Source organism: Drosophila albomicans, chromosome 2R (assembly GCF_009650485.2).
Source record: "Drosophila albomicans strain 15112-1751.03 chromosome 2R, ASM965048v2, whole genome shotgun sequence".
Taxonomy (NCBI): Eukaryota; Metazoa; Arthropoda; class Insecta; order Diptera; family Drosophilidae; genus Drosophila; species Drosophila albomicans.
Genome location: NC_047631.2, coordinates 26,918,535 through 26,942,418, shown reverse-complemented (window position 1 = coordinate 26,942,418; position 23,884 = coordinate 26,918,535). Strand labels below are relative to the sequence as shown.

Genomic DNA, 23,884 nt, shown 5'->3' with positions numbered 1-23,884 from the left:
TTTATTTTCCGTTGAACCACATTTCCATTGCCAAATTTCTTCCTCTATAAACACTTCACATTTATATTCCCACTCACCTGGTTGCCACATCGCCTTCATCGATCCAGCCCACCTTCTCCATCACCGTGGATATTTTCATTTTGATAAACTCGCTAAGCATGAGAAAGCATTCAGAGTACTTGAGTATGCGACGCCATTTCTCCAAATGCCGCACAGCCAAAGCCATGGGTCCGTAATGCGTTTCACTCGGCAGATATTGAATCATGTTCATGGTGATTTCACAGGGCAACAGATTCGCATGGCACAGCGTAAATGCATCCGATAACATGCCCAGACGATCCTGTAAAAGTTTGAATTAATTCATTAATAAAATTTTAAATCAGAAGATTAAGTAATAACTAACCTCGCTGGTGAAACGCTTGGGATTGTTGGACAGCTCCTCGATGAGACTCGCCCAGTTGTCATCGTTGTAGACAACGCGATAGTAACCATTCTGTATGGCATTAACCTTGATCCATTTCACATTCTCCGGCACATTGAAAGTCACTGAAATGGTTTCGAATTGACATTGGTTAGTCGAGCGATCATTGATCTCATATTGTTTTGAATTATTGAATTGAATTGAGTTAAGTTTTAAGGTCAGCAGAGTTGTTAATGACACGCGACATTTCCGGTTTTTATTTCTGACTGGTTTATGTTAATATTAATGTAATTGCTTAGTTGTATTCTAATATGCTATAAGGTATTTCTAATTTTTACATAATTTGAAAATTGTTTTGAAAATATGATCAATAAGTGACTAAATTGAATTACTAATATAATTCGGAATAGTATTTGAAAGAATAATGTTATGGAAAATAGAAAAATTAATCTTTTACTTCTCTCCATTTCTACAATGAATAGATTTATCTACTGAAACTACTTCAATGAAGATTTTTCTTCATTTCTATACATTTATCTATAAATATGAAAACCATTTCAATAAATATACAAACTTCTATTATTACAACATATTATACACTTCCAGAACCTATGCGATAATGATGAAATTACTTAATAAGTGTTCTCTCCAACCAGTTTTGTAATGGAATATTTGCCCTCATCAATCATTTGCGTTAGACTTAGTAGTCATATGTTTTCTTTTTTTTTTCAATATATACTAAATTCTAAATCGCAGTATTACAAGTGCCGTTGTCGACTGTTTTATGACGTGTTCATTAATCACTATAGCAACTGGACAACAGGTTTAATTGTCGTATAATTTCACTAGTAATTACTGATCGCATTTGTATTAGAGATAAGAAGGTTTTTGTTCTCAGACGATCTCATTTTAGTATTAAAACAGGTTGCGCATTGCAATGCTTTCACTGATCACTGAATTCGTTTGTGTCTGAGATATTTTCGATTATTATTTCATTCATAATGAATGCAGATGTTATTGAGTGATCTTTGATTATGTTCGTGGAGAGCTTTATTTATGGGTTGATCGCATTTTTTTCAAAGCGATAAGTTTGTAAATGATCTTGTCACTTGGCAGATGATTTATGCGACGATCTGGATTGAATTAGACGTAATTTTGCTGCTATTTTGGGAGGTTGAGAGTTCAGTTGGGTTATCAACTGAATTATAGAATGATCTAGGTCGCAATGTGTGTTTTTCTCTCTCTCATTTGCTACTCACCATCAATATTCTGCATCCAAAGTGTTTCGCTGACGTTGTTGATGTCCGTCACATAGGTGACTGGGAAGATCCACTTCATACTAGGCGCTGCCTTGTGTTTGCTGGCCTGCGTTGTAGGTGCCACTGTGCTGGGCATCTCAGTGGCATTCACCGTCGTCTTGTTGTAGTTGTTGCCATCGTAGGAGTCATCATGAATTGCCAGAAAATCGGCGGGTTTGAATGGTCGCTGGGAAATGGAAATGCTGTTGCCCATTTTGGTGACGGTCAACAAAGGGAAACCAGGTTGATGAGTCCACAGGGTCATCATGTCCTTGATGTTCTTCGAACCGTTCGCTTTCTTAGTGCAAATGGTCCACAAATCTGTAGGTTCGGCGGTCTTGAAGCGATTCAGTTTGAGAAAAGTGCCCAAGCAGCCACGGAAACGATCCTCGCCAATGGCTGTGTGGAGCATGGAAAAGATGGCAGCGGTTTTCTGCACAAAGAACTCCTCATTGTTGCCATCGTGACTCGTGCCATTCATAATGCTATCCCAGCCTTGGATGGCATCAATATCCAGTGCAGCTGTTGCCATCTTTAGTAGATACATTTCACGCAGTGGCCACGTTTCTTGAAGCGGAGCCAAAGCATGAATTCCAAGGTATTGAATGAGTCCCTCCCACAGCCAGACATCTTTGAGCACTTTGCGTGAGGTGATGCCGCCAAAGAATTGTCGAACCATCGCCTCGGCAATGCGCAGCGCACTGAATTGATATTGCTCCGAGGTTATTGAATGCGGATCCGTTAGAAAGGAAGTCTTGAGTGTAACCAGACCCAGCGATGAGATTAGATTGCGATCCAGCGAAGGCAGCGCCACAAAGTCCACCTTGGTCAGAGGGTAACTGATGTCCAGCCACGTTTGCAGATATTCAAGAACATCGCGTGATGTGTGAAGAATGAACGAGGAGCGTGGCAACAAATCCCGTGGTGCATAGAAAGTATAAGAAGGTGCTCGCTTGATGGAAGAGCCTGTGGACTGTGATAGCGATGTGAGATTCGAGGGTTTTCCGTTGCCATTGATGATCACGGGCAGCGCTGTGGTTGTGGTGCTGTTGGCACTTTGAAACGGCGTCAGATTCACATTCAGTGAATGCGTCAACGCTGTGATATTTCGCACTGGCGGATTCTTGCTCTTCAGCTGCGTGTAGTTGTTCAGCTGCGATGGCTTCTTGCCAGTGCCAGCGGTGGCCGGAGCCACTGTGGTGGGTATATAGGCAGCGGAGGGTTGCAGCGATTCCCGCTGAAAGTCGCTAACAACCCAGGCGATGGCGTCAGCGGGCAGTGGCGGTGTCTCAATGAAGTCGTCACGCAGCTGCAAATTGTAATTGGCATTAGTTGATTACGTATTGATTGTGAGTAAATATCATTTGACTTACCAGCCCTGTGCCCATGTAGAAGCCCACATCTTCTGTGGTGTGCACTATGGAGTTGGAAAGACCGATGTGGAAGCGATCACGGAACACAGAGACACGGAAGGGAGCACGCACATGCGGCTCATCGAAGCACGGAAAAGCGCGACGGGCGCCATTTGGTCTGAAGACTGTGGCAGCGAGAAGGCTGTGAAGGGAAGGGAAGGTATTAAAAGAGTTTAATTAAAAATATGATAAAGATATTGAAAGTTTCATTATTTTTATTCTAAAAGCATAGATTACAAATTAATTTATAATCTAGCCTAAAATTTATTGTGCTTTGCTAGTTGCTTTGGCTTTAGCTAAATTCAAAGTTTAGTTGCCAAAATTATTAAGGTACTCTTAAAAGATTTTAATGGAAATGAAAGATACCACTAAGAAACTATTACTAACTATTAAACTCCAATAATGTTATACAACTATTTGCATTTTATTTTTAAATTATTTAAAAAGCATACAGAAATTAAATAGGTCTCATAAGGCATTAACTTAAAGTTCGTATGCCCATTTTTTTCAATCCGTCTGCCCGTCTGTCCATGTGCTTCTAGTCTCATTAGTCGCTTATTTTAAAAACTATCTTCATCAAACTTTATAGACATATTTATTTTTACTATTAGCAACATATATGTTAAGATAAATCCAATCGCATAGCTACCATAAAAATCAAGTTAACAAAAATGAAACAACTTCTCCAACAGCTTCTAAATATATAAATAAGTCTCTTATTGTATTATCGTTAAGCTGAATTCAGTTCATGTGGCAATCGTCAGACCGTTTGTCCATCTGTTTTTAGTCAAATGTTCAAGGCTAGTCTAATAAATCTTTCTTAATTTATATCATAAGCAATACAATTGTCGGAACGCTTCGCATTCCATTACTATATCTTTTAGCTGCCTTAAAAAAATCAATAAACTTAACATGGCACACGTCTGCAAAGCACTCATAAAAATCATAAATTTATAATGAATTCATTTGCGAACTGTTTCTGCTTACCGTTCCCGTCCATTGAAGCTCTCATACTGATCCACATAGAAGCCCTCGGGCTCTGGATTCAATTTGGAATACCAACGCAAATTCAACGTATAATTGGATTTTTTCTTTAGCTTCTCCTTCACCTCAATGTACAATTGCTGGCGTGGCGGAAACTCCAATACCTTGACAATCTTCAGCACATATCCCTTGGGACCCGGAGTTACGAGGGCCTAAATCAATTTCGCAATTAGTGAAAAAGACCGTTAATAATTATGGCTCCAAGTCCAAGTTCAAGTCGAAGGACTTCACTCACCTTCTCCGTTACGTTGAGGTCCTGTATGTGCAGCACAATAAAGTTGGTCTCCTTCTCAATGAACAGATCGATGGTTACTTGACCTGCCCACAAGAAAAAAGTACAGAAATTACATTAGCAAACAGTTGAAAGATTTCTTTCTACTTGTTGTTTGCTTTGGCACTGCTTCTTACCTTTGACATCGAGTGTAGTGAGATTGGGATGTATCGTTACCATATAGCGCATGGGTCGTGCACTTGTCGGCAGCATCTTGTCCAGCCAGGGGAATGGCTCTCCGTTCGTTGCAATCGGATTGAATGGTTGTGTGTTGTTCTCTTCATCCGTTTCATAGCCAGACGTCGTTTTGCCCGCACAGGAACAGTCTGCAAAAAGGTCATACAAATGCAATGTTCAGCATACAATTTGTTTTCGTTTTGTTTCTTCTTGGTTTGGTTTGGTTTGGGTTGAGTCTGCTTTTGATTCGGTTGGGGAATTGTGGTCTAAGCACGTTGATGCTTCATGTTAATCAACTGCGTTTTACACGATTAACAAAGAGAACAAAACTCATAATACGTATTAACAAAATCTCTAGAGAGCGGGAGATACTCTTTTTTTGTCTTTTTTTGGGGGAGTTTAAATTAAAAGTTAGGTAGAAAGTTAAAAGGAAGATTTCATTGGGGTTTGCTAGCACGTCTAAAAATAATTCATTTACAAAAAGTATTTTGGGAAAGGAATATAAAAAAGTTACACAGAGTAACCTTAAATCTAAAAAAGATTTAAAAACGAAGATTTAATGAAACATTTATTAAAACTGTTGAATCTAAAGAAATTATCTTGGAATGGCGTATATTCTGAAAAATGTATATAAACTCAGAATGTACTAGAATGAGTTTAGTATTTTAAATAAAAGTATAGTATATTTGCATACTACTTAATGTTTTAAAACAGAATTTAAATTTTTTTTAAATAAGTTTAGAGTTATACTGAAAAATGTGTATAAAATCAGTATATACTAAAACGAGTTTAGTTTTTTTAATAAAACTTGAAAATATAGTATATTTGAATACTACTTAATGTTTTCAAATATAATTTTTCATAAATATGACAGTATAAAATTTGTCTAAAAAATATATCTAAAATGTATTTTTAAATTTAGCATTTTTTAAATCCTACAACTATACCCTAAAAATAACAAAATAAAATGATTATAAGATAATTCGAGCATGTAGTAAATGTTGATTAAAATGTATAAAGCAAATATTTCACCTCAAAACATCTAAAGAAATAGATATTGAAGAACTATTATTTTAACACAGGGAGATAGTTTATAATTAAAGAAGTAAAATAAAAATAACTAGTTAACATAGATTAACAAGAAGAAAGAAAGACAGTACACAGCGACATGCTGACAGATTATGGGGGTTGTATAATATTTACTATGGTATTATTATGGAGTTACGAGTCAGTGTTACGAGTATTTACCAGTTAGAAGAAGTGGGTTGGAAAATTTGTTACTCACATTTTTACCAATCAAACAAGCATTTAAGAGAAATTTTCATAAAATATGTATTTTTTGGTTTCGGTTTTTTTTTATTTGTACAAAAAACAAAGAAACAACAAAGTGTATAAAAGAAAAACGTTAAACAAATTATGTATACATATTTATCATATAGTATTTGCATAAGTTTTATATATAGAATACGTATGGTTAGTATTAAGTTGATTATGTTGATTATACAAAATATACCAGATACTTATCGATGGCATCAATATGAATAATTATGAGGGATGGATAGTATATAGAGAGGGGGGGAGGCAAAGTGAAAAAGCCTTGAGGGCGTGTAGAAACGCTTTTCCAGGCTGTCCATCAATTAATTAATGCGGGAATTAATGTGCAACGGCAAAGGGAAATAATTGACTTGAATACTTTTTGTGTCGATCTGGTCACACAGTGTTTCATCCCATAGACACTCTCTCACACACATACACACACTCATATAAGTGTGTGTGTGGCTGTCTGGCGTAATGCAATTAGCCTTCAGTGCATTTAGCCCCATTAAGTATGCAACACAAGGTTTATGTTTGCACTTTGCATACATTCTGCAACATAATATGAACCCCCTCTGATGCAACTTTACTTGTGTATGTGTGTGTGTGGATGCCGTGTTATCATGTGTTGTCGCTTGGCATCACAGGGAGTCGATTTGCCACAATATCGCCTGAGGGGAGGGAGGGAAGTATGCCCAGAATATTATAATGGCATTTGGTCTGTGTTAATACTATTAAAAGCATATTGCAACAGGCAGCGGCATCTATGTGATGGAGTCTGTTGCTGTTTGCCGCAACCTTCATCAACTTAATGTGATTACATATTGATATCACATAAGCAAATCCGTAGTATAAAGGTTGCATATGCTAGTTTACTCGGACTTGATTTATGCAACAGAACCCAATGAATATGCGGGCTACCCAAAGTGCGGCTTTGTTGGTGTTGCGATTGTCCGGTTTAGTAATAAATCTATTTCCAGACTTGCTTGAGCAACAAGTTGAACGGATTCCTGGGATAACAATGAAGTGTGCAGAGATTTCTAATATCTTGTACATATTTATCAATTTAACAAGCTTAAATTTCATTAGTCGACAAAAATAAAGCCTTGGGTAGGATCCTTTTCCAACTTTAATGCTGCTATGTAAATTGGAGTCTTAAGCTGTTCAAAACTTATTTCATATATAAAACAGCCTTTGAGAATATAAAGTATTTATAAATGATACTATTCATATATGAGAATAGATATTTTTTCTTTCTCTAAATAATTGCATCACTAAAACATTCACATTCATTTTGAAGATACTTCCAAGAAGTAATTTATTTTTTTATCAACAATTTTAAAGAAGTATTATTATCTCTAGAACTATTCAGTCAATAATTCTGTCACTAAAATACTTCAAAGCTTCTTTTAATACAATCTCTTTCAATCACTGAAATACGAATAATACATTACTAAAGGTATTCTTAAGAAATTAATAGACTTTTTTAATTAATCCATATTTCTAGAACATATTTCTTCAACAAATCATCAATTTAATGATGCTAAACTCTTTAAAATTGGTCGAACAAAGTTCTAAGACTTTAACTACTTCACTTGCTTTAGTAATAATGAAAGTTTCTTCTTTAATTATCTTAGTCTGCTAATTAAATAAAAAATTTATAACATTTTGTTAATCAAATGCAAATTACTGAATTATTCTCTCTATTCCCCTAGACAACATGGCGCCATCTCACTCAACTCTACTAGCATTCATGCAGAGCTCCCATTCTGTCACTTATCGCCGTAACATTATCTCAAAATTAAGCATACGCAATGTGGTACAACATGTGTGTGTGTGAGAGTAATTGACAAAAGACGTGATAAACAGCTTCCCCAGTGTGCAAATACAAACGGAAAACATATTTGTTAACAAGCGGCAAAAGAACGAGGCGCATTGCCAACGTCTGCTTTTTGTTATTGCTGTTGCTGCCTTTTGTTGTGGTGAGGAAAAAAAGGCGGGAGGAAAAACAAAAAGAGATAAAAAAAAAGAAAAACGCAAGCGAAATGGAAATGCAAATACAAGTGTGCACAATGCAACCTACCATTTTGTGGTCCAGCGTAGGCAATGATAATCGCCGTCAGCAAAAGGGAGCCGAGCACGATGCCGGCAACGAGGAGAGCGCGTCTCTGCGAGCAGACAGCGACTCCGTTGCGCGTCTGACGTCCGCCGCTCGATTCGCCACCTGTGAAGCGAATAAATGTAATTAAAGTCTGGAGATGTGAAAGTCACATATAATTTTTATATAGAGTGTAAATATTTGCACGTTTGATAATTGCAATGCCAATACTGCAAACGGGTTTTAGTTGCTTTGGCTGACAATCTGGTATACTTATTAGTCTATGGTATATTTTGAAAGTAGTGTATTTTCGATATACCAAATATAGTATTCGCTATATTTTAGTATATTATGGTGTATAGTTATAATATTTCAGAATTTGTTTTGAGTGTAGTGTAATTTTGATGTACCAAAAATAGTATTTGGTGTATTTTAGTATTTTATGGTATATTGTTGGTATATTTTTATAATATATTTTGAAAGTAGTGTAATTTTGATATACCAAATATAGTATTTAGTATATCTTATTATTTTGTGGTGAATATTTGGTATATTTATAATATATTTTGAATGTAGTGTAATTTCGATATACCAAATATATTATTTGGTATAATTTAGTATATGATGGCGTACAGTTTACATATTTTAGAATATATTTTGAGTGTAGTGTAATTGTGATATACCAAATAAAGTAGTTGACATATTTTAGTATTTTATGGTATATTGTTGGTATATTTTTGAAATATATTTTGAATGTGGTGCAATTTCCTTATACCAAATTCTACATTTGGTATATATTTTAGTATATTATTGCACATAGTCAGTATCTATTAGTGTTTAGTATATTTATGAGGTATATTTTTAGAATAAGTTTTATTGAGAATATGTAGCAGGTATCTCACAGTCGATATACCAAATCTAGTATTTAGTATATATTTGCGGTATATTTTGATAATATTTTTTTTATTGAAAATGGGTATCTCACAGTCGAGCTCACTCGAATGTAGGTTTCTTAATTGTTTTTTGTTCATTTACCTGATAGAAATGCACAATCATCTAAATCCGGATCATTTGTCATTTCGATGCGCTCGCGCCGCCAAATTTTTGTACCTTTCTGACCGCCGCCAACGACCGAAATCTTAACGGGGCCGATATCTCTTTGTCTTCCGGCCAATACGTTAACGTTAACTGCGTTTTGCTCAAACGCCGCCTAATTATTGTTTAAATATGTATGCTCTATATATCCACGTACGTGTATCACAAGCTAATACCGCAATAAAGTTCAAGTTGCTGAGAAATCAAATCAGAATCAATTGGTGCAATTTGGAACCCTTTTATACCCGATATTCGTTTGACCAGCCAAGCCACGTGTCCATCATGCATATTTTATGTACTAGCCACACAACATTTATGAAGCCGAAAAGAGAATTCTCACACACACACACGAAGCACCCTTTACTTTAACTCCCCCTTCACTTCGCTCTCTCTCACTCTCTCTCTTAATCTGTATCTCAACGACGAGCTGATAATCTGCTGGCCAAATAATCGTATAATTTATGCACAGTCGAAACCCTTGAAAAGAAGTAAAATATATGTATGTGCAGAGTCGAGTCTCCCTTATTTTTTTTGTTGTTTTTCTTTTATTTTTTGGTTGCAGCCAAAAAATGTTGCCGCCCTTCCGGTCGCCGGCTTTATTTAGCAAACGCAGCCGGCATCCCGTCTAGTCATTCGCCCATTTGGCGCTGTCTCTGGATGTAGTCATCGTCATCGTCGTCGTCTACGTCTGCAAAATTTTTGGATGCTGCTGCTCGCAATTTCAATGTCGCATTGAATTAGTGAAAAGCGCTTTTCAACGCCCAAAAATCAACCCCCAAAATACATTTTCTCTGTGTGTGCGTTTGTGTGTTTGTTGTTTTTGTGTCTACCGTCTGCTTTTGAGCAGCACTTGAAGCTGAAGTTGCATTGAGCATCCTCAACGAATTTTATGCGGTTATCACAAAAAGCATAAAACCAAATTGTGATACGCTTTGGTTGAAGGTAACAGCAAAACCGAAAAAGAAATCAAAATAATGTGTAACGAAATTTAATCACCATTACTATGCGAAAAATGCACAAAATTCAAACTTTCAATAAAACAAAAAATTATTCATATTGTCCGCAAATAGCTCAGCAACACACACTTTGCTTATCAACTGATAAGATTCTATGGATGGTTTATGGTCGCCAATTCGTTTGAATTATACTTAGTAAAGCACTAGTATTGATTAGATTTCACAGAAGTTGGAATCGACGTCGCCTGTTGACTGCAATATAATCGAGGAATGCCGGTTTGCCGGCTATGAATACCAATAACAATAATCAAGGTGATTCCGACTAACACGAGTCCAGTTAGCTGATTGAACTTATGCTCAGCGTCGATTATCTATTTCCGATTTATTGGGGGTATTTCCTCAAAAATAAACATATAAAGATAATAACTATTTTTATGCTTTTGAAATGACATTTCCTGCTATTTAGGCGATGAAATATTTAAATTTTACTTTTATTCCGCGTAATCGAATAATAATTATATGGTATGTTAATATTCTTGTCGTGCATTAGAAAAGGTATAAACATTATAATTGTATGTTGGTCGTTTTCTCAATTATCCGCTTGTTGCTGTTAAAGCATCTAGATTTCATTTGCTGTTTATACAGGTTGACACATCACGCATACGACCGGAGCAACAGTGTGAATTCTCATTCATTTATTTTGCGCCCATTATAATGTGTGTAATATAATACAATGCATGACTAAAACAATTTCTAATGTATACACTTGTCCCTTGAACAGAGCAAACAGCCTTGAGCTCATTCTTTTGATACTCTAGCCGAGGATATTACAATGCCATGAAAAATATTTATGACAGCACATAAAAATAGGCAAAGTATTGTTGTTGTGTGAAACTTGGCCCACATAGGCGTAACATATAAAGACATATAAACAACAGTTTATATCATATGTTTATGATACTAAAGACACGATATAAAGTTTGGCATCGAAAGAATTTCTTACAGGAATGAAAAAGAAATGCATTACCATATATATATATATGATTATTGAGAACACTAAATTTGTCATCAATATAAATTCAGGAACAGAAATACTATACAAGGCACAAAATCGTCTCCTTTTCAAAAAGGAATTTCTTAAAGAAAAGGAAGTGCATACAACGTTCGTCAAAAGTTGGCAGATAATTATGGTTTTCAGTTTATTCTCGCGTTCACAGCATGAGATGTTTACCATGTTAATATAAGAATAAGAATAATTGTATTGTTTCAACGCTGCTGCATTTGTTTACATTCTCATACATGTCATTATCGAGGATTTGTTGTTGTTAAACACACACAATATTCGAGCTTCGCACATCTAAGGCGCCTCTGCAGCCAGAGAGGGAGAGACTTAGCGGAGAGCATCAGAGTGAGAGTAAACACAGCACTATTGGAATGAGTGCTGAGAGAGCAAAGTTAGAGAGAGCAGAAGAGCGCAACAAAGAGAGAGAGCAGAAAAACTCCATCTGATGTTCGCAATGGAATCTGTGTTTTGAAAATGAAATGTCAAAATGCAAAAGCTCAACAGCGCGCATTTCCTTACACGAGAGTGAGTCTTAGTGTGAGAGAGAGTGTGTGTGTGCGAGTGGGAGCGAAAGAGTATAAGTGAATTTCCTGTTTTGTCTTAGCTTTTGATAATGCGGCGTTTCTTTTGGGCGAGAAACGAGCGCGTTTCTGAGTGCTTTCTGAATGCGCGTATATATGTCAATAGTGCGCTTTCCAGTCTTGACTTTTTTCCTTTTCTTTTTTGCCTTTACTTTTGAGTTTGCTTTTTTCAGCTGTTTTTTTTTCATTTCATTTCATTTCCATTTTTTTTTCGCTTGCCACTTGACTGAATTGTGAGTGGGGCTTTAGTGCATTTGCCTACAAAACAGCGGCAGCGGCTGCGGCAGAGTTCGCTGCGTTTGCATTTCGTGTTGTTGTTGTTCAACAATGAAATGTTGACATTCAATGCGGACCACTGAGTCGACTATAAGCCAATGTACATATTTGCCTTGGGGGGAGAAGACTTGGCTGGCAAAAAGGTCAAAATAGCAACAATTAATCAATGCAAGTGACGCGATTGCATTTAATTAAGCTAAAAAGCTCATTATTTGTTTTGGCCTCACACTTTGAACTTTAAGCTCCCGACACTCGAGTTTCACTTTAAACAAATCGCGTTCGCTTCAATTTCACGTGCTCAACACTCGAAACCGTTAACGTTACCGTTTTGCACCAAAACAAAAAGCTCGTTACTAATTAGCTTTGATTAATCAAAAGCCGATTGCCAAATTGATTGCTTTTCGTATTTTTTTCTTTACTTTTTTTTTTGGCAATTTCTATTTGCTTTTTTTTTCGTTATAGACACGCACAGTGGTTTGGGGGATAGGCAAAGGGGAGCAGGGATAGCACGCCACGCATCTGTGTTTGCTTCTGTGTGTGTGTGTGTGTGTATTTTTTGTATGTGGGGTCTGAGGAATTTCCTTTTCAGTTCAGAGTAAAGGTTTTTTTTTTTGTCAACACGGGGATTCGCTTTTGGATTTATTTCGGCTCGCACGCGCTTTGTGATGTGTTTGACTACGCGTACATTTTCCAACTGGATGCTGTTGTGCCACGCCGTGGCGTCTCCGGCCTTTTTTGCAGCAACCCTCTCAAACAACACTGTAATGGACAGTCTTTCTACCCCCCTCTGACCATAAGCAATCGCCTGTTTGCCTGCCCTCTTTCTCTTCCTTCTTCCCATTCGCACGCAGAGAGCTTTTGCAGCGCATGTCCAAGCGTACTCTCGCTCTCTTCAATTATACGCGCTCTCACACTTGCCCACACACTCGCTCTCACTCTCTTGTGTGCTGGCAAATTTGTTGGCTCTCACCTGCGAAAATGAAAATGAAATTTCTGTGTGTACTTTGCCGGCTCCCTTTTGCCCGGCACCCGGTTTGCCAAACAACTTGTCCATAAATAGTGGAGTGTTTTCTTTTGTTGTTGTTGCTGTTTTTTGGTGTTGCCAGGCTGCTGCAACCCTTAAACACAACAACACCCCCAAACCCCCGTTATGTTCTGTACTTCTCCCCATTGCAGTCAGAGTTGGTCTATCTAATTGTTGTTGTTGCTGTTGCTGCTGCTGTTGCTATTACTGCTGCTTCTTTATCATGTGTTAGTCAAAGGTTCAATCGGCAAAACACTTTTGCTTCTTCTTCTTCAATCTTGTTCTTCTTGCTGTTGCTAGTTGATTAAGGGATGGATGCTGGATGCTGCCTGTTAGATAGCACTATAAACGCTCCTGTCGCGTTGCCATGACGCCAAATTCCGCATGAGATTTACGAGCGCACGTTTCACTCGTATTTTGATGCTTTGATGCCGCCTTTTATTGCCTACTTTGTGGCGCTTCTCTGCTTTACTTCTTTTCTTCGTGACACTAAATGGAACACAACTCCTCATTACATTACAATTATGGACAACTACAATTTCTATTGCATCATTGAGGAAACTCTAAGGCTAGCTTAAGTTGTCGAAAAAGTTTTCATACGTTTAAGGGCACATTTTTCTAACTTTTACCTCCATTTCTGTATATTCGATTCGTTTGAAATGCGCGTTTTTAGAGCAAAATATAATATTAAAGCCAAAATTGTGCTTTAAGTTTAAAGAGTTGTAAAATTCCAATTGAAAACTGCGTTTTTTATGTTATTTTGTGGTTCCATCAAAACCACAACATTTTTTCTGGCAGCAGAAATAAAAATAAATTGGGGAAAATTCATTTCGATCATTTTCGATCAACCCAAAAATATGTTTATAAAGAGAGAGAATTGTAAATAAAGCGAATATGTTATTGAGAACAGAACACAGAAATTTGGGATTCCATCAAACATCAGGGATTGACAAAAAAAAAACGAAATCGCTTTTTCAGAACTCTAAAAAATGTACTACAATATTGCTCCGAATTTAAATTTGAGAACTTTGCTAACAAATAAAATACTTCTCAATTGCCGTGAACTTTGCGAACAATTAATATTCAAACAGCTGTCAAATGCAAGCAAAAAAGTTCATTTAGCAAAGTTTCAAGAATCGGTATTGAAACCCGAAATCAGAAAAGCACAAAAAAAAAGAAATCATTATCTACCTGAAAGTTGCTCCTTGAGCTGCAGAAGAAAGCTTTCTTTTTAGCAATCTTATAATTAGATTTCGACGAGCAAGCGAAACTTGAGAATCATTCCCGCTAAAATATCCTGTTTGTACTTGCACGAAACTTGTTTGTACTTGTTCATTTGAATTTTTTATGTTGTTTGTGCCGCAGCTCGGTGAAAAAGTTAAAGGTAAACACACACAAATACATACATATAGACGAGTACAAAAGTTTCGTCCAAAACTGATTGATGAAAAGCCGGAAAAGTTTTTTTGTTTTCGGGATCAGCAGCAGGTCACGGCAACTTGCAACAAATAAAGAAGTAAATAGGGACTGCGAGGGGCAAGCAAAGAGTTCAAGAAGGGTTTTAACTCAATGAAATCTTTGTCACGTCGCCCAAAAAAAAAAAAAAGAAATGCAAATACTATGCAAAGAGTCGATTGTAAATGGAATATGGGAGAAGTCAACTGACAAGTTGCATGCCACAAAAGAAAGGGAACTGCCGACGCGGCAGTTAAACGACTCGTAACTGCGTTCATGCCAATTTCTAGGGTTTTCTTTCATACCCGGTAACTGGTGAGGTGAAAGGGTATATTAAATTACTAACCATCTAATGTATTTATAATATAAAATACAAATAAAAACATATGAAGCAAAGAAAATGTTGGTAATAATAATGAAAACGTTAAAGTTCAATCCGTCGGTCTGTCTGTCCGTTTGTATGAACATAAATATCTCAGAGACTATATGAGCTACAGTGCTTATATTTGAGTACAATATTTGTAAAGGCGATACGCTGCTATAGTCTGCTTTTCAATGGATCCACGACTCTTTACTCCCCACAAATGGAAAAAATCAAACTGAAAGCATACTTGAAATGCAATATACGTAATTTTTGTAGCACATAACTTACTCATACAAAATCTCAGACTATCCTATACATATTTTACTATTCTATAGGGTTTGTTATGTAACTAACTTATTTTGTTGAAATAGAATAATAGAAAATAAGCAAAGAAAAGAAAATAAAAAAAATGTTCAATAGAAAATAAACAAAGAAAAGAATATAAAAAAGTTTCCAGATTATATTTTGTTGTAAACTTACATATATGTACATATATAATAAAAAATGAAATGAAATAAAATGAATAATATAAATGTTGTAATTTTTGTTGTAAAATTTTAACCTAGAATATATTAGTTCTACTACTTCAATGATATAAATCATAAAAATTCTAAACACGTATCTTGCAGTCTAGCAGACTCTACTGTATTCTTCCCTCGCTTGTGCCTACTTTTATTTCAATTGTAATCGTCGGCAACCGCTTGCCACAATCCCACTGTCGTTCCCTCTTCGTCCTCTCCCTTATTGTTCTACTACAAATGTTGGTTGCCCCTCCCCTCCTCCTCCCCCCTCATATCATTGTGTTACTTAACGCAATGCGTGGGTGTCGCCACCCGCGTGTCCAGCATTAAATACGAGTATTTGCTGTCGCATGCAAATTTACAGCCCACAAGCCGAACCGAAGCAACATCAATTGTGTGTCGAGCACATTGGATGACGATGATGCCCCAACCATGTGTGTGTATGCAAGGGGAGGGGTTGGGGTTAGTGGGGAGATGTTTCTCTCCCCCATTGCTAGGGGGTTGTGTTAAGGGCTTCCAGCTCTTGAACGTGAACATGGCCACAAGTGTCTGCTGGGGCTGTGCAATCGAAATGTGGTGGTTAAATAATCGCTGTTTATGAAACAATCAATAAATTTAAGCTGCTGCTGCCACAGCGTCTGTTACTGCGTCATGTGGCTGCCACAGGCAACCATAAACTTTTCAACTTCTCGCCAGTTGCTAATGGGGTTGAGTTGGTTGAATTGCTGACTGACTGTTCAGTTCAGTTGAGTTGAGTTCAGTTCAGTTGGGGTCTTGATAGTCGTAATTGGTCGATTAAGTGTTTGTTAATCTCTCTACTTCATTACGATCTTCAAATAAAAGGCAATAGGCCATAGAAATACTCATAGAAACAACACCAAAAACAATAATAGAAAATAACCAGTCTTGGCTTCAATCTCGGTTTTCATGAATCTTTTATGACGCTGTCAACAGTCGAGAAGAGAGAGTGAGAGGCAGAGTGAGAGGCAGAAACACAAAGAGAGCGAGAGATAATTTAATGCGCGAGCCAGAGAAACGTATTAACCCAAAACAGAAGTTGGCCGAAAAAGCGTGTGACAATTGGGTGTGAAAGACAAGATGTTCAAACGACCCTTGACCTTTGGTTAGATAATTTTTAGAGTGGGCTTAAGGACAAGCAGCATAAATTATGGATGAACGTGAATATTGTAGACAATTTGTGAATTTATGAACTTCTTTTTGCAATATGAGCAAAATAATCGAATACATATTGACAGCTCATCTTTAAATATTTACTAGTTAAACGGAAAATTTCTGAATAAATTAAAGATTTTCGGACAAAAATATAAGCAAAATATATACTGAACAAGTTTTATATTAAAGATTTCGGACAAAAATATAATCATAATATATTATAATATATAATGAACAAGTTTTGGTACAGAATGTTGTAATAATCAAAAAAAATATAATTTAAATTTATTTGATGATTGTTTAAGTGCAATAATTGTATAATAATGTTTATTGTAAATTTATTTTTAACTATTTAAATAATTAATTTCGTTTATATGTCAGATTATAATTATTATAATAATTTAAATTCCTTCGAGATAAACTTTAAAGTTTAGAGTTATTTTCTATAAAATATTAATACATTTATTTTTAATATACAGCTGTGAACTTTGAAATAGCAGTGCTAGCGACCTAGCATTTAAAATTGAAAAACAATATTATAAACAAAAGTTCCAAGTAAAATTTAGTTATAACAGCATAATGTATTTAATTTATAATAATTAAACATTTTTTTCATTTTGTCTAGTTCAATATTTTAGCGAATATGCATAATAACAAATGAAATTGGGTGCTTTATGAGCAACTTTAAAATAGCAGTGTTAAAAGAAAAATTTAATAAATTTCAAAATAGTATTGTAATTGTGGAATCCAATAAATGCAGAAAGTAGCAAAACTTAAGAGAAAACATTTTGAAATTAAATTCTTTTCTTTTGCTTTTATGTAACTCTAATTTATCTACAAACTAAGGGCAATAAATATTCAGAGCAATATGGAAAGATAGAACAGCTTCATGAATATTTCCCCTGAATTTATATAGCTAGATTTAAGAGCACAGTTTGGAAAAAAACTAAAATGAAACTTTATAGCATGCCATAAACATTTAAAGCAGCTTAAACTAGAAATATTCAAAGGCTTAAAGTTTGCTAAAAAGAATATGCAAAAGCATATTAAATTTGCAAATTTGTATGCATTAAATTTGCATAGAATTTGAGAGAGGAGAGAGAGAGGTGGCAATGGAAGAATAGAAAGAGAGGGAGAGAGAGAAGTATAGGTAAGTGAGAAGCTGCATTTCTATGGCTAAATTTCGTGTTCAAACTCGAGCAGAGCAAGCACTTGGCAAATGCACAATTGCCGACTCAATTTGTGGAAATTTCAATGGTTTAATTAATTGGCAGACCGTGTTGAAGCAGCCACTCGATGGCGATGGTCTACAACAGCCAGGCAATCGGCCACTTGAAGCAGTTGCAAGTGGCATGTGGACAGGCATGAATGCAACAACAACGCAGCGCAGAAAAAAACAAGTAAGAAAGCTATAGTCAAGGGGACTCGACTTTGAGATACCCGCTACTTGAATAAAAGCAAAATATTGCGAAATTATTCTCAAAATTTACGAATATAATATACTACAAAAATACTAAAATATGCCAAATGGTATATTTGATATATTGATTTGGTACTATGTTCAAGATATACTATAGAATGTAGTATTTCTTTAATAACTTTGACAATTTTAATCTGATCGCAAACAAATTTTCAGGAACCACAAAGACTATAGTTATTATTGTATATACCAAAAGTCGCAACTCTAACTTTAAAATTACGTTTGTTATTCGAGGTTTGTCAATTTGTTTAGGCGGAAGTGGGCGTGGCAAAAATTTTAAACAAGCTTGATCTGCGTCCAAACATAACAAGTGATGTCTAAAAAAATTAGAGCTCTATCTCTTATAGTCTCTGAGATCTAGGTGTTCATACGGACGGACAGACAGACGGACATGGACATATATACATATTACATACATTTCCTGCCGGCACAAAGTTGTAATACCCTTCTACCCTATGGGTAGCGGGTATACCAATATTGCATTGAATTGCCAACTAATTGTGCAGAAATTGCAGTCGAGATTGAATTTGCTCTGGTTGCAAGGATAACAACAAAACGAGGATAACAAACAACAATTGAGTTGGCTTCTGGCTGAGTTAACGTTGCGCTTGTCATTGTTATTTCCTGCCACGTTGCATTTTCCCTCTCCCCTAGCTGACTTTTCTTTGCCACTTTTCCTTTTGCACGTCTTTTTTTTCTCCATTTGCCATTTAGCTTTTCTATTTAATTACGCTCGGCTCTCTTTTTGCATTTAATTGTGTGTGCTTCGCTTGCGCCAATTTTATGTTGCAACAATTACGCGCCGCCGAGTTGCCAACAGCCGACAACATGTTGGTTGTCGGTATATTTTATTATTTTTTTTTGCCTGCCTAGCGTTTGACTTCCTGCTCGCAACGCTTCAAGTGGCCTGACCCAAAAACACATTTTATCCATTTTCTATGTGTCTTTCACTTTCACTCGCCAACAAACACACACACACACACACACACACATCAATACACACACACACATACACTTTAGCTCCCGTTGGTTTGCATTGTTTCTGTTAGCCCCATTTTTTTTTTTTTTTGTATTTTTTGCAATTTCTTCTGCTGACGGGATGCGCAGGACTTCTTTATTTAAGTCAAGCAGCTTCAAGTGTGTGTGCTAGCGAGTGTGTGTGTGTGTGTGTGAGTGAGAGTGTGTGAGTGTCAGCCCATTGAGAATGCAATCAACATCAACGCATCCTGCAATTATTAACGTCAGCTGCAGCTGAAGCCGAAGCTTGAAGCTGAAGCCGCATCGACAGCAACATCAACTGAGATGTTGCAGCAACACTTTGTCAGCTCTTGAACGTTATGTGTGGCATGCGGCATGTGGCATGCGCCTCGTATTACTTCAAAAGGTAAACACACATTCCCTCCGGCTGCCTATTTTGAGTGGGGCAGCATCAAGTTGAGTGCTTACTCCAGTTTATGCATCCTTAATTGCAACGCTGACAGCGCAGCTCTCTCTCTCTCTCTCCCACTCTCTCTCTTTTGCTCCCGTGACACTGATTTTGCCAAGCCTATTGCTTGCTGCCAACTTGCTACACATCTTGTGGCACACTTTAGTTGCCTCTTTCGCCTCTGCGGTCGCCTTGATGCCGTGCCCAAGTGCCAAGCGATGTTGCAACTCGGATAACGCACACAAATTGTCTGCAGCTCAACGCTCGCTTCAGTTGACTATGATTATTTGGATGATTATGATTATGATTATGATTAGACTGCGGCAAGAATGCCAGACTGCTTGTCTCCCTCACTATCTCCCTCTCTTCCTTGGGGAAAGGGAATTTCAATTACCATGGATAGTCAACAGACGAAGTGCCACTAATATCACATTGCATTTGACTTGTGCTGTTGCATTATAATCACTCTGATGTCTTTAATATTAAATGCCATTTGCAAACTATTCTGCGGGGTGCATATTTAATGAACTTCAAGAGCCATTTATGTCTGCACTTTGAGTGTATTTTAAGCTCAAGTTACGATATTGTGTCTTTGAATTTGTATATTATTAATTAACTACAAATTAATGTGTTGAATTTGGTCAATAATTAAAGACGCCTTGCAGAATAATAGATCACACAAGTAAACGATTTAACAGCAGTTGTCGAGTCTGAATTAGATATGTTAAACTTCAATTAATAATAAATGAAGAACAATTTTGAAAGATAGTAAATAAAAAGTGTAAGAAAATGAATGTAATTGATAAATAACTTAATGATTCTTTTAGAAACGAAACGTTTTAAGCAAAAAAAAAAAAAAAAAGATCTATTAAATGAGAAAACCAATGAAAAAACGATACTTTCTAAGAAAAAAAGACGTTCTATTAAATAAGAAAACCAAAGATATAGATAGATAAATTATGTTCTGAGATTCTTTTCGCAATTAAGTCCTTTTAATAACAAATTTGTTTTAGCAACTTTCCTAGTATTTAACGCAATATTGTTTAATAAGCAAATTTTCATAAAAGAAAATGTATTAGACCACTATAATAAAAACAAGACAAATATGAACATTTTCGTATTTAAAGACTTTGTCGATAAATTGTTATTACAAAGCAGACATTAAAATGGAATTGTAAGAATTTAAATTTAAATTCTTAAAACACACCAATTATACAATTAAATTTTAATAAACAATTACAAAACATCACTTATCTATCTATATTTATAGTTATCTCATTTAATTTAAAGTATTTTTTCTTAGTGTTTCTTATCTAAGAGCAAAAATTATTTTTAGTTTTATTCCTAAATTGACAGTTGCCTCAAATAATATATTGTTTACTCAGTGCTTTATAATTTAAAATATGTTTGAAGGCTTCAAGTGTTAATTTCTTAACTTCAATTGCCACATTTTAAATGTATATTACGCATAAGAAATAAGACTAAATATTTCCATTTGATTTAAAAACTTTTCTCATTAATTATCTTATTTAGTAGAAGCAGAATTTAAGGTTTCATAAAATTTAAACCATTGAATTTCTGTTTAAGCAAAGTCTAAATTATTTGCCCGTATGGCAGTAAATCATCTGCTTTAAAATTCATTTCAACACTTTAACTCTTTAAACCTTTGTTTAAAAAGCACGTCGACGTTTCCTCTTACATTTCAAGCGACTTCTGTTGATATCTTATTTTGTGTCCGTTTCAAGATGTCACAACTTAATAACTTGCAATCCGTTTGCCGCTATTTGCAAGTTTATTTACCACATAATGTAAAGTATACCCCAGGGTGCAATTTCTATATCTATAACACTCGCACACACACACACACACAAGCAGAAACACACGCACACTCGCACGTAGCATAAATAATTACAAGTGTGCATTTCAAATGTACAAACAAAAAAGAAAAAAAAAGAAAGAAAAAAAGGGGAAAAACAAAATAGAAACTGAGCATCTCTAAATGTCTGAAATCAGAGCCAACTGAAGGCGAGCTGGCGTGGCGTCCAGTGGAAAAAGGTCTGTCCGACAATGTCTGTCCCCCTCCTTGATGAGGGGTGAGCAGGGTATCTTTGAAAAGACTGCAAGTTGCCACAGGCAAAAAATGAAAACACAAAAAAATATATATAAGAGAATTGTGGTTATAAAAAAAGGAAGGAAAAAAGCTAAAGTCGAGTATGCTCGACTGTGAAATACTTGCTACTTGCTACTTAGTATATCAATATTGTACTAAATTTAAAATATATACCATAGAGTACAAAATATACCAATTGTAAGTATTTAAAAATGAGAAAAGAGCTAAAATCGAGTATGCTCGACTGTGAGATACCCGGTACCTATTTGAAATAGAAACTAGATTCCATAAACATACCAAAAATATGCCTCAAAAATACTAATATATACCGAAACCTATACTTAGTACTTAAAATATTCCATAGAGTGCAAAATATACCAATTGTAAGTATTTAAAAATGAGAAAAAGTCTAAAATCGAGTATGCTCGACTGTGAGATACCCGGTACCTATTTGCAATAGAAACTAGATTCCATAAACATACCAAAAATATACCTCGAAATTACTAATATATACCGAAACTTCTACTTAGTATATCAAAATTATACTAAATTCAAAATACACTAACAAAAATTACTAATACCGAAACCTATACTTAGTATATCGATATGACACTAAATTCAAAATATACCATAGAGTACAAAGTATATCAATATACAATATACTAACATGGATAGCTAAATCGTATCGGCTGTTGACGCTGATCAATAGTATACACTTTATTGGGCTGCAGATACCTCCTTCTTCCTGTTGCATTCATTTATAACACCCTTCTACCGCTATGCGTAGCGGGTATAAAGAGAAGGAAAAAAGTGCAAGAGGCAAAAAGGAAAGGAAAAATGTGCCGCAACTTTCAACAGGCGAAGGAAACGTCGAGACAGCGACATGCCATGACATTCATTATGTTTACGTTCACGAAGAGCTTGGCCAACGGGGCGTATGAGCAACCACGGTATACGTATATGATATATGGTATATATATGACTTCCTGCAGGATACGAAATTAACGCCACACATCTCAGCCGACAGCAGGTTGGAGCATGCATTTTTAATGCCTTTTTGTTTTGCATTTTGGCGTAATTAAGAAAACAAGTGAATGAAACCATTGCGACAGACAGTCGACAGTCGACAGTCAGTCAACTTTCTGGCCAAGATTGGCAGCCAAATTATGCACAAGTGCAATTATGCAGCACTCGTATTTGCTTTGATCATCTTGAGAGATGCGCGGGCAATTGCAATTGTCATAAGGAAGAAAATGGGAATCCTTTTTGAATGCCACTTACCAAAGGTGACGCCATTCGTTTGCTTCTCCTTGTCCTTCTCCTTATCGGTCTTTTCGCCGCCAAGCGGCTCCAGCTCGATGCCATCTGTGGTGGCCACTTTGTAGTCCCGTTTCGACATGTTGCCACAACAGAAGCCACAACATAACATCTGACCAAATTTATACGCTTGTGGCTTTAGCGGCGCCGTCTTGATGGCCGTTTGGGGGGGTTCCTCCTCCGGGGGTGATGGGGTTATATGGATGGGGCTATAATCGAGCCAAGCTCAATTCTTCTCCTTCCTCCTTCTTACTCCTTAGCAAGTGTGTGCGATATGTGTGCGTTGTATTCAATAGAATGACGTTGTAAAGTACGACTAAGTGTAGACTGTAGACAGAAGTCGGTGAGTTGAAGAAGATCCTTGATTGTTGTTTGTCCGTTGTTTGTTTCGTTTGTTTTGTATTTGTTTGCTTTGTATAAATTGGTCCAGTTACAAATATGTATGCTTTTGCTATTATGCGTAGAAAACTGCAAGAGAATTGAGTAAACACTCATTAGTTTCATTTGTTTAAGTGAGAGAAGATATAAAATATGTATTATGCTTTGTTCTCGAATGAAAGTTATTCCAACATTAGCTGCAGTTGCTTCATGTGAGTGAAAGAGATAACTCATAAAATCATATAACTCATTCCGAAAACTGTCTGTTTTTAATGATGGAACAAAAGAATATATAAATAACACTAATGTGTGGAGACTTTATTGTGATGTCAACTTCTGTTTCAATTACCCTAAGTTATTGCTTTATAAATATCCTAATACGCTATCCTTTAACACACTGTTGCACTATTTAAAGATTAAGAATAATATGAAACCTATATTCATTGAAAGTTTCTGCTGAAATTTTCAGGATAGACAGACAGAAAAATAATATTTTCGTCTGCTAAAACATAACAAATAAGCTAATTCAATGTCTAATCTATAACTATAATGACATTCCTGAGCTATAAGAAAGACCTTTACTTATTTTGAAAATTGTTCCAGTTTAAGTTTTCTGTTTTACAAAGAGAA

At 36.0% G+C, this 23,884-nt stretch overlaps 1 protein-coding gene across 6 annotated transcripts in view; it reads right to left on the bottom strand.

Moving 5' to 3' along the window:
- The window catches only part of LOC117574269 (endoplasmic reticulum aminopeptidase 2), a 31,998-nt gene that overhangs the window by 3,745 nt on the left and 4,369 nt on the right, over positions 1 to 23,884 (bottom strand). Inside the window, exons 1-10 of one of the 6 annotated variants that reach the window (XM_034258013.2) lie at positions 12,234 to 12,741; positions 9,071 to 9,325; positions 8,021 to 8,161; positions 4,584 to 4,772; positions 4,411 to 4,493; positions 4,119 to 4,327; positions 3,093 to 3,273; positions 1,681 to 3,028; positions 404 to 546; positions 78 to 340 (exon numbers count right to left, since the gene is read on the bottom strand). In XM_034258013.2, the coding sequence (XP_034113904.1) occupies positions 78 to 340; positions 404 to 546; positions 1,681 to 3,028; positions 3,093 to 3,273; positions 4,119 to 4,327; positions 4,411 to 4,493; positions 4,584 to 4,772; positions 8,021 to 8,161; positions 9,071 to 9,113 (2,600 nt within the window). In that variant the 5' untranslated portion in view covers positions 9,114 to 9,325; positions 12,234 to 12,741. Of the gene's footprint in view, positions 1 to 77; positions 341 to 403; positions 547 to 1,680; positions 3,029 to 3,092; positions 3,274 to 4,118; positions 4,328 to 4,410; positions 4,494 to 4,583; positions 4,773 to 5,908; positions 5,973 to 8,020; positions 8,162 to 9,070; positions 9,442 to 12,233; positions 12,742 to 22,840; positions 23,345 to 23,884 lie in introns of those variants that run through there. The other 5 variants (XM_052006749.1, XM_034258010.2, XM_034258012.2 and 2 more) reach the window with 5 other exon arrangements.